This window comes from Chrysochloris asiatica, unplaced genomic scaffold (genome assembly GCF_000296735.1).
Source record: "Chrysochloris asiatica unplaced genomic scaffold, ChrAsi1.0 scaffold00286, whole genome shotgun sequence".
Classification (NCBI taxonomy): Eukaryota; Metazoa; Chordata; class Mammalia; order Afrosoricida; family Chrysochloridae; genus Chrysochloris; species Chrysochloris asiatica.
Genome location: NW_006408804.1, coordinates 970,718 through 982,226, shown reverse-complemented (window position 1 = coordinate 982,226; position 11,509 = coordinate 970,718). Strand labels below are relative to the sequence as shown.

The following is an 11,509-nucleotide window of genomic DNA, read 5'->3' as shown; positions in this document are numbered from 1 at the left end:
ATATATATATATACATACATACATAAACATATAAAAATCCATCATTATCCACAATACAATTATCATATATATATTTCAGTATTACTAAATACTAGAAACTAGATCAGAGACATGATCCAGAATGCATCACATAGACATAAAAAGATAGAAAATATAAAAGAGAGTAATAGAAAGAAAATAAGAAAGTCTAGGATTTGTTTAAGGAGCCCTTGTGGCATACTGGGTTGCGAATCAGGTTGCTAAACTTAATGTCAGAAGTTCAAGAGTGCACCAGTCGCTCTACAGGAGAAAGATGAGGCTTTGTGCTCCAATAAAGATTTATAATCTCAGAAGACCTACACAGGGTCACTCTGAGTTGGAATCAATGAGACAGTACACAGCCAGCCACCCAGCCATGGTTTGTTTAACTGGAGTCCCAGATAGAACTAAATGGTATTTTAAAACAGCTGTGGTTTTTTGTTTTGTTTTTCAGAATCAAGACATTAAGAATTCAAGAAACCCCAAAATAAAAAGAAACAAACAAAATGTAGTCAAACTTCAGAAAACCACAAAAAAATCTTAAAGCAACTGGAGAAAGAGATCACCTTCAAACCTGCAGAAGTTAAAGATAACATGTCTGAACAGGATCTAATTTGAGGCACTAAGAAGCATAAAATATCAATTTCAAAAGAGCTCCTATCAGAACACCAGGAAGTCTACTACAATTGAAGCAAGAACAAACACCAAATTTATGGTGAAGATTGGATAAAAGAATGGTGAAATCATGGAAACAATGAAAAGTTTATGGGGACAATGCCCCATAGAAGTCAGCAGTTTACAAATGGATAACTTACTTTAAGAAGAGACAAGACCATGTTAAAGATAAAATCCACAGCTGCAAAGCAGTCATAACTATTTTCTAAGAAACAAATTAATGATCATTGCCTACTTAAAGGACCAATGACTAACAGCAGAAATAATGACCAAAACCATGCATATCTCAAATGGTCCAGCTTACATTTACAACTATGACTGAAAAATTAAAGTTGAGCAAACTTTGTTTGGTAAGTATCAAAACTGTTGCATCCAGATCAGCTGCAAACAAGAGAAGAACTTAACCATGGAAATCTTAAACAAGTAGGATCAAGATCCTGAAGTTACTGAATTTTAACAGAAGATGGTTTTAACAGTTTGACCCCAAAGACAAAGCACAATCAAAGCAATGGCTACCAACAAGTGGAAGTGGTCCAGTAAAAACAAAAGATCAATCAAGAGCAAGGGTCATCTACCCAGAGAAAGAATGATGCCAGAGATGGACACAGAGACGATGACATGGAGAGATGAAGCGGCCGGGGACTCTAGACCCAGAGAGAGAGATGAGCTGTGTGCTGACAACCAAGAGGCAGGCTTGCAGGGTGTACCCTTTCGTTGGTTGATAAAGCATGAATGGAACTGTAACCATGGTAATGAAATGATATACAATAGGATGAATGTAAAGCTAATGTTCTCACATGTAAACTATCACATAATTCACAACAAAACATTTCCAAAAAAAAAAAAAAAAAGAGTTAACGGTCATTACAGCAACAGTTTTTTTGGACTGCTCACAGCATCTTGCTTACTGACTTTCTATAGGGCTGAAGAATGACAACATCTGATTATTATCTGAGAGCTTTTGGAGAGTTACCCGAAGCTTTAGCAGAAAAACACTCAACGAAAGCTATACAAAGAGAGTTGTCAACCATGACAATGCTCCTATGACTCATTCCTCTCATCTAAGAAGGGCAATTTTGAGAGCGTTTTCATGGGAAATCATTTTGCCCCCACTTACAGTCCTAATTTGGCTTCTTCTGACTTCTTTTTGTTTCCTAATCTTAAAAAAAAATCTTTAAAGTACACCCATTTTTCTTCAGTTAATAATGGAAAAAGGTTTACATCGACATGTTTAAATTCTATTAGTTCTTTAAGGATGGACTAAATGTCCTGATGTGGCACTGTGGGTTAATGCGCTGGACTGCAAAGTCGGTTTGAACCACAAGGTCAGTGGTACAAGCTTACCAGCTACTTCTAGGAAACCCTATTACAGGGTCACTATGGGTCGGAAGTAACTCAACAGCATTTAAAAACAACAACCATCACTTACAAAAGTTTCTTGACCTTGCAGGAGCTTATGTTAAAAATAAAGTTTAAGATAAAAAAAAAAAAGTTTTTTATGTTTTAATTCCATGTTCCATGAACTTCTTGAAACCCCTTCATATAAACACTAAGCAAAAGTTATGAAAAATGTTAATACTATCACTAAATACGTATTCAGAAAAGAAAGAAGAATTTGGACAGGTGAAAAATAGGGAGAATTACATGCAATGCAGGAGGGTTGGGGCAGGGGTGGAGGGAGAGATTATAATGAAAATATCAAGATCTCTGAAAGTCAAGTAGAGGAGTGTAGACCTGGTGGTCATAGAAGTACACAATCATTAAAATATCTGAATTAACCTCTTTATACTACCTTGACTGACACAAACCAGCGAAGGTAAAATGGATTCTAATACTATTACAGGGTTACACATTATCACCTGGAAGGGAGGGAACAAAGACTGAAAGCAAGCAGACTAGTTTGGAAGATGTGAGGGGAAGAGACTGAAAGCAAGATTAGTTTGGGGGATGTGACAGTATTCGGAGCAAGACAAAGGTTCAGAGGCTAGTAAAGGTAAAAGCAATTAATTAATTTAAGAGGCATTTCAACCTGCATAAGTTTTTCTCTTTCAAGTTTTAAATGCATGAAAAAGAAAAAAGAGAGTTTTATTTTTAAAAGATAAACTTTTTATTTTCCATCATTATAACTAATCTGAATTATGAGACTGTTATCTACCAAGTCAATCTTACTAATACACATTTTAGTAAATTATTTCTGGTAAAAACAACAATGAGGTAATTCGTCTAAATAAGGTGTAGTATATAAATTGTGTAACACATTATCATGACTTCTTTGCTACTAATTTACTAATAGAAGAAATTGTAGAGTTTAACAGCTCCTTCTTTGTGAATGCTAATGTATATTATAATATGAAGTTCTCTGATTTCACAGGAAAGGAACTAAGAAAACATTTTTGTTTACTTGTGAAAGCACTGTTTACCAAGAGGATGTCAACTAGGTAATAAATTCAAACAACTCACCAATGCTGGGTGGGCTGCCATAGTTAATTGGCGACTCGGGTGGTCTTCCACAATGCAATGCAGCAAGAGCAGATCCTTTCCATACAACATGCTTGCAGCCTATTAAACACACACATTTTTATGTATACAAAGACAAAAATAAGTGAGAAAGGAATGCATAAATCCTCTTGGAATGTTTTCATACTTTTATTTGTGCGTAGCAAGGACTGTCTTCCAGCTCCTAATAAAGTTTGTACACCAGGAACACTTTGAGGAATTTCTTGTTCAAGAAGAGGTCCAAGTCGATGACAAATTTGCAGCAAATGATCAGGTGCTAAATGTCTGTAATACTTCACCTATTACATGAAAAACAAAAATAAATATATTTGCTAGAGAAATTCAATTTTGAGGTTATCTAAGTCTCCAAAAGGTTTTTCATTTGGTAGTAACCGAAACATTTTCTTAAAGAACTCAGACTTACTGGAATCTATTGATGCTGGAGGAGTCCCCAAGACCTAAGTTAAGCCTTAAAACCTTGAACTGAAACTATCCCCTGAAGTCACCTTTAAACTAACAGTTTGGCTCAAAAAGTAAAGATGCATTCTTTAAAAAATATCTTTAGAAGACCAAATTCTCAACAGCTGTTTTAAAGCATAGATAAGGTTGGAGAGCAGGGAGTTTAAATTAATGGGAGAGCAGATGTAATGTTTATTCAATTTGAAGAATGTAACCAATGTCACTGCATCATTATTATGTCTAGAAACGGCAAAACGGAAGCATTTTTGCTGTGTCAACTTTCACCAAAAGTAAAATAAAATATGAATTTAAAATATAGATATATGTAGTAACTTTGTCTGCTATGTAACAATTTTACTTGGAAAAGTTCACATTTTCAACATTTACTTGGAAAGAAATCTCGTATTTATTCTGTGGAACCACTTGATGCACAAACTAAAATACCCAACTATCATTTATGCACTTGTGAAGAGAACAAGGCTAAAGAATCAAAGTAACCTAAATGTAGTAAATTAAAAGTCTGGACACCCTATATAGGGTTGTTATGAGTTAGAACCAACTTGATGACACTTTAACAACATAACTTAAAATGCTTTATTTCAATTAAAATTGTAATTTAAAACACTCCAAACCAAAAAAAAAATCATGTTAACTAAAGTGATTAAAAGTAAACACAAGGTTTTGTACCTTTGATAATACAAAAACAAATCTTTAGAACTAAGAATTAAAGAAACTTTAAAATGATGTTTTTATTACAAAATCTAATAACCCTTGTTGCTGTTGTTATGTGTCGTGGAGTCAGTTCTGCTCATAGTGACCCTGTACAGGGTTTCCGAGGCTGTAAATCTTTACAGGAGCAGAAAGCCTCATCTTTCTCCCACGAACAGCTGGTAGTTTCGAACTGCTAACCGTGAGATTAGCAGCCTGATTCATAACCACTACATTACCAGAGCAACTTAGTACGCTGAATTTTACAATCACAAAAAAGTTTAGATAAAAAGTAAAATTCCAACTGTTGACTTAAACAAGTTTGAATTGTAAAATAAATCTAAAATCTGTTGTGCACAGGGTCACTCTGAGTTGGAGTCAACTTGACAGCACCTAACAACAAAAACCTATTATAAAACATTTTAGAACAATTTCAATATTGCTTAATTTAATGCCAGAGTTTGAAACCATGACATGCCAAAGTTTTTATTATCCATCCTGATAGTCTTTTGACAGACAATATTAGCACAAAAGTCTAAATAAATAAAGTATACTATGTCAGAACTGACTTAACAGCACACTTAACAATAACAATCTTATCACTCTATATTTAGGCAACAAGTTAAAAAATATTTCACTGTAATATTCAAATTCTCTAGTTCTCAAGGTTTGGAACTGCTTAGTGTTCTTGAGGTCCAAACTATGACCTATTAGGAACTGACTTTATTTGCCTTTTCACCCTCATTTTCTCATAAGCACATGGAGGCCACATGAAATATCAATGGCAGGATGATAATTTAGTTTTCTTCCATTAAGCTAGACATTAAAGAGATCTGTAAAAATGCAAATAGCAATGCAATTATTTTATTTTTAAAAAATCTCTCCACTGAAATTTCTTGTATTGTAAATACCAATTATAACCCACATAAACAAAACTCTTTGGGATTCTCAATTTTTATTAGTATAAAGTCCTGAGCCCAAAATTTTTGAGACTTGCTAATTCAAGTTCAATGAGTACAAATAATTTTAGTGTGAATTCCTTACATTCATATGATTTGGGTCAAAATGGAAGGGTCAAGTCATTCCATCCCATCTTTCAGAAGCTGATACAGTCTAACCAAAGACCACAATTATTTTAAAGAAGTTGGTGTGGCACTGTAGGGTAAGCACTGGACTGTTAACCTCAAGGTCCGCAGTTCAAACCCACCAGCTGCTCCGCTGAAACCCTATATGGGCTGTCGCTATGATTTGGAACCAACTGGAGGACACTTGGAGCAACAACCACCACCTAACTCTTTACAAATACACTTGTGTTAAGACAACAAGGAGCATTATTATTACTTTGATTCCAACTCATAGCAACTCCATAGGACAAAGCCATTGAGGATTCCTAGACTCTAATTTTTACAGAAGCAGATGACAGATCTTTCCTCCTATAGCAGTGCTCATGTGTTCTAACAGCAAACCATCTGGCCAGTAACCAAACATTTTAATACCACTGAGCATCCAGGGTATTCACATGTACACACAAAATACCAAACGAAGATTTAGAAAAATAAATGAAATTATAATTCATCAAGACCTCACTAGCCAGACTAGGGAGCTTCTTTTATTCACTCCTTGCATTCTCAACTGAAAATCACTTGATGTAACAACAACAATCTTTGGCCAAGTGTTCATGATTAATGGTTACAACCTGAATTAAACAAAAGTATCATTTTCAAGCTCACCAGCCACTCCTCGGGTAGTTATAGGTCAAAACTGACTCAATGGCATTTAACAACAACAAACAAATCGTTTTCAAAAACTCTTTCAGTAAAGGATCTGATAATAAATACTTTAGGCTTTGGGATCACATACTACCTGTTGCATCTTTAATAAAAAACACAAATTCTAAAGATTCATGGGCCTTGGTGTGCCACTGTAGTCTAAGAACTAGATGGGTAACCAAAGGTAAGCATTTCAAATCCACCAGCTATTTTCAGAAACCCTATACAGGATTGCTATGAGTAAGAACACCACATAACAACAACAAAGATTCTTAGAGCATTACAAAAGCAGGTCTTCTACCCCATTTTCCTACAACAGCCATAGTTTTACAACTTCTCGTCTAAAGATGTATACACAAATCTTAAACATCATTAGTTTACTAGTGCTAAAGTCAAATTTGGGGGTCAGGGGAGGGCATTTAATCTAATCCTGTTAAGCTTTTAAGTCCTCATCTGTAAAAATGGGACTATTATAGTTACTGCTTGCCTCATAAACTGCCGGAGATTATTAAATTACATAACCATATGAAGTAGCATTGTACCTGACATAAGAGTTGTTTAATTATACCTACTCTATCTTGACCATGTTGAAACTATCTTACTGGATCTAAATACGGAAGAAAACTTTCAGTATCTGTTTTAAAAGACCTTTTTATGAAAGGTTATGATTAATATATTCATTCCAACTACAAGTAGTCCCTCACTTACATCAGAGTTATGACAAAAGCCAGATACCTTCCTCCCAGCCCTGCCTCCCAATTTTATTAGTGCCTACTAGTCCTGGAATGGCTCTGAGGGATAATGCACTGGTCTGCAAGGTTGGTTTGAACTGCAAGGTCGGCGGTTCAAACTCATCAGCCACTCCTCAGAAACTCTACACAGGGTCGCTGTTAAGTCAGAACTGACTCAATGGCATTTCACCACAATAGTAAATCCTAACACTGAACATCTGAGACTACTATCAACAAATCACATATTGAAACACTGTATGTACTACATATTATAAATGATAAAATGCATTTTAAAAAAAAGTCATGAATGTAGTTCATCAGAACTTGAATATATAACCTGTATCTGATTTACCTGTGGAGACTCAAGATGCTAACTCTTCCTTTATCATTTAAGTCCCCTAGTGGTGGTACAATGGTTTAGCACTCAACTGACAACCAAAAGGCTACCAGCAGCAGCTCCATGGGAGACAAGATTCTGCCATCTGCTCCCATGAAGATTTCAGCCTAGGAAACCTCATGGGGCAGCTCTACTCTGTCAAACAGGTCACTTTGAGACAAAAAATCAACAAGCTGGCTCAGTGTGTTTTTGTTATCAGTAGGTTCTAACTCGACTAGACTCTTCAATTCATACCTAAATGTTGACTACCCACTCACTACCCAATTGGTTCTAAAAGTTAGTTTCTAAGATCTCACATATCTCATCATTTTGTCATCATCATTGAAAAGTTAATGGAATTAATGGATTCTACTTAAAGGTCTCTATTTACTATGTAATCATGCTATAAAAATCTACTATATTAAATCCCAGCTCCTAAAATTTTCAAAAATTTCCTTTATGACTATTCTAAAATTTAAACCAAAAACAAATTTTTAAAAATCTATTTGCCACCTAATCACACTGTAACTACTAAAATCCTAGTCCCTGAAATTCTCAAAATTTACAAGCTTATAATTGTGTGAATTAAATTAAATCTTTTTGTTGTTGTTAAGGGTCATTAAGTCGATTCCGACTCATATAGCGACCCTGTTTAGAGTTTCTGAGGAGCAGGTGGTGGGTTTGAACCACCAAGCTTACAGTTCAAATCTACTTTTCAGTTCACTGCATTATCTTGCAATACTACACCAGGACTCCAAATTTAATCTACAATGTATAAAATTTGCATTTTCTGAGAATGTTTTTGAACTATAATAGCTTCCTCATATAGAAATGTCTAGAGTACTCAATCTGTGTCAAGTGTTCCCAGAACTTATTTACTCTTTATTAAGAAAAAAGGCTTATAAATATTCTTCCCGTTGTATACGTTAAGGAAAACTGATGCCCAAAGGTTACAGTTTGTCCAATGTCATCTACTTTTTGTTCTTTGAGAGTAGAAATCATGTCTAAAATTATTTAAATTTTTTCTATGGATGCCATGTATAAAGGTTCAATAAATACTAAACCAAACGATTTCTAGCCCACACTAAGAAAAGTTTAGAAAGCTATTTTTACTCATAGTTAGAAAATAAGAAAAACCCAGGTCCCCTAATTCAAGTCTACTCTTATTTTTTTATTATAACCAGTTTTCTTTTCAGCACTTTAGTTTTCTATCAATTATTAAACTGGTTTGATGTTTAACAACTTAACAGAACCCATATGAGCATGTTTCAATACAAATCCTCTAAACTGAGTAACTATTCAGGCTGACTTTTTAATGTCTGACTTCATCATAATTAGAAATTATAATCAAATTAATGAAGAACTGTTATTAGATATCAAAGTTATTATTGGTCTACTTTTTAAATTAACTGTGAATAAAAATGTTTAAAGGTTGTCTTATATTCAGATTTGTTGTTGTTGTTAAGTGCTGTGGAGTCATTTCCGACTCATAGAAAGCCTGTAAAGGGTTTTCCAAGGAGCGGCCGGTGGGTTTGAACCATAACCTTACAGTTAGCAGTCCAGAGGTTAGCCTACATCGCTACATGTGTTGTTAAGTGCTGCTGAGTCAGTTCCGACCCATAGCTACCCTGTACAGAGTTTCCGAAAAGCAGCTGGTGAGTTTGAACCACCGACCTTGCAGTTCAAATGGCTTTGCAGTCTGGCGCATTAACCCACAGCGCCACACCAGGACTCCGAAAACATAGATAGTGATTAATTAAATCTGAAAGAGGAGTACTGCATTTCTTCCAATGGCAAATTTCCATCGATTAACTTCTGATAATACAAGCTTATCTAACTGAATTCATGGTTGACATCAATACATGTTGTTGTTATGTGCCGTGGAGTCGGTTATGACTCATAGCGACCCTGCCTGTACAGGGTTTCCGAGGCTGTAACTCTTTACAGGAGCAGAAAACGTCATCTTTCTCCCACAGAACAGATGGTAGTTTCGAACTGCTGACCCTGAAGTTAGCAGCCCGATTCATAACCACTACGCTACTGCTACATGTTATTGTTGATAAGGGCCGTCAAGTCGGTATACGACTCAGAGAGACCCTGTACAGAATCCTGTACAGGGTTTCCGAGGAGCTGCTGGTGAGATTGGAAATGCGGCCTTTGACTTTTGCAGCTTACTGCATTAACTGACAGCACCACACCAGAACCATTAATTCATTTACTCAGAGCTATTCAGAATTAAGGTTTCTATAAACCAGAAAGTAGGTATGTCCCATATAAGATTTTTCTGAAAAAAAATTAACATTTAAAGTAACATCTTTTGAAGTTTTCTTAAATCAAGTTATATTTGCCAAAAGAAATATCCACAGTAGGCATGCATCTTTAAAACAGAGTTTACTTATTCTTGATAAAAGGAACATTCTATGATGACTGCAGGAGGAAAGAGACTTAGTCACAGGCTAGAGTCTAAACACATTTCAACATGGGTGACAAACCAGGCAATAAACAAGAAGGAGGTTGGTAAAGGAGAGATGGAAGGTAGCAGAAGAAGCAAGGAGTGTAAGAGTTAAAGAAAGAGAGAGATAAATATTGTTAACTGAGGACTCCCAGTATGGCACTGAAGGATCAGTGCTAGACTCTGAAAACAAGGTCAACAGTTCAAACTCACCAGCTGCTCATTGGAAACTCTATACAGGGTTGCCATGAGTCGCAACTAATTCAAAGGCACATAATTATTAACTGAGAGGTATAATGGAAGGGGTTATAATGAAACGATGTATATGACTTGCTGAATATAAAACTGATGATCTGCTCCACAAACCTTCACTCAATTCACAATAAAGTTTTAAAAAATTAATTTATATCTCGGGAAAAAGATGGCAGATCGGGTGAAAGTGTAGTGACGAGCTCTGCTGAGAACAACACAGAATACAGGACCAAGAAGGCTCAGGGAATGGTCCCAGTACTATGAACCACATATAAAGGAATATTTAGAAGGTTGAAAGACTTACAGCTGGGGAGTTTGTGGCAGAAGCAAGAAACCCATTGTTTCCTGGTTCGGGACACTCAGGTGCTCCAGTAGCCGCCAATTTGTGTGGGGCAAAGCAGGGAAAGGATCAGAGCAGCCACGGACGCCTGACAGAGCCAAAGAGATAGGGGCGTGGACATTCTTTTTTTTTTTTTGGTATCTTTTCCTTGGTCCCTTGCTGTCTGCGTACCTCCATTCTGGTAACCATAGGGGTGCCTGAGCTAGTGGATACTCCAGCCCCACCCTCGGAGGGTTCTACTACACATGCGCATAGATCTCCTCAAAATTTAAAGAGACAGTATCCACTTAAAACCAAATGGCCAACAGACACTCAGCCCAAGAGCAGGCCTTGAACTTTTCTTGTTTGCTTTTTGTTCTGTTTTTTAACACAGAAAAGAGACCTCATATTAGGCTACAGATTTTTTTTAATTTAAAAAAAATTTTTTTTTCCTTCCTTCTTCTTCTTCTCTCCGTACTCTCTTTTTTCTGTGAATAGAGACTGCAGTATCAGTCTTGTTTTTTTTTTGTTGTTTTTAAGTCTTTATTGTTTTGCTGTTATATGCTGCCCCTTCTGCCTTTGGAGGACTCTCTGTTTCCCTATATTACACAAGAGTCAGCAACTGCTGCCATACAGCCAACCTACAATCACAGCCTATAAAACACCAAAACCCAGGCAAGAACCAATACCAACTGCCATATAGCAGGGAAACAGACAACACCTGTGAAAGTTACTCAGAGTTAAACAATAAGAAGAGTGAAAAGGGAAGCCCACATCTTGATCACACCTTCCTGGAAGCAAACAGAAAGCATAAAAAATACCAAAACATATACTCATCAATTAAGTATTAAGGCCACAGATAAACATTCAACATGTCCAAGAAGCAAAAGCAGATGGACGTATCAGCACATGTCCAGAAACAAGATAAAATGTCTGAGACAAATGACCTAGAAGTAGACCTGGAATCCATTCTGGAAGGAGGGCAGGCCTTGGAAATGCCTGAGATGGAATTCAAAATAATAATCATAAAATGTTTCAAAACACTTTACAATGGAGTTGAGAAACTTAAGGAAGAAGCCAGGAAAGTGCAACAGGAATAATCAAATAAGATAGACACAGCATTGGAAACAATTCAAAACCTACAGAAAAAGGTTCAAACAATCAATAACAAAATAACAGAAATAGAGAACACTCTGAAAGGGCAGAGGAGTAGAATAGATGAGATGGAAGGTAAAACCAGTGAGCTGGAAGACA

The 11,509-nt window shown here is 36.1% G+C and overlaps 1 protein-coding gene across 1 annotated transcript in view; it reads right to left on the bottom strand.

Moving 5' to 3' along the window:
• PHIP (pleckstrin homology domain interacting protein) overlaps window positions 1–11,509 on the bottom strand; it is a 166,999-nt gene that overhangs the window by 126,149 nt on the left and 29,341 nt on the right. The window contains exons 4-5 of the mRNA XM_006874563.1: window positions 3,338–3,488; window positions 3,154–3,252 (exon numbers count right to left, since the gene is read on the bottom strand). Of these exons, the coding sequence (XP_006874625.1) occupies window positions 3,154–3,252; window positions 3,338–3,488 (250 nt within the window). The remainder of the gene's footprint in view (window positions 1–3,153; window positions 3,253–3,337; window positions 3,489–11,509) is intronic.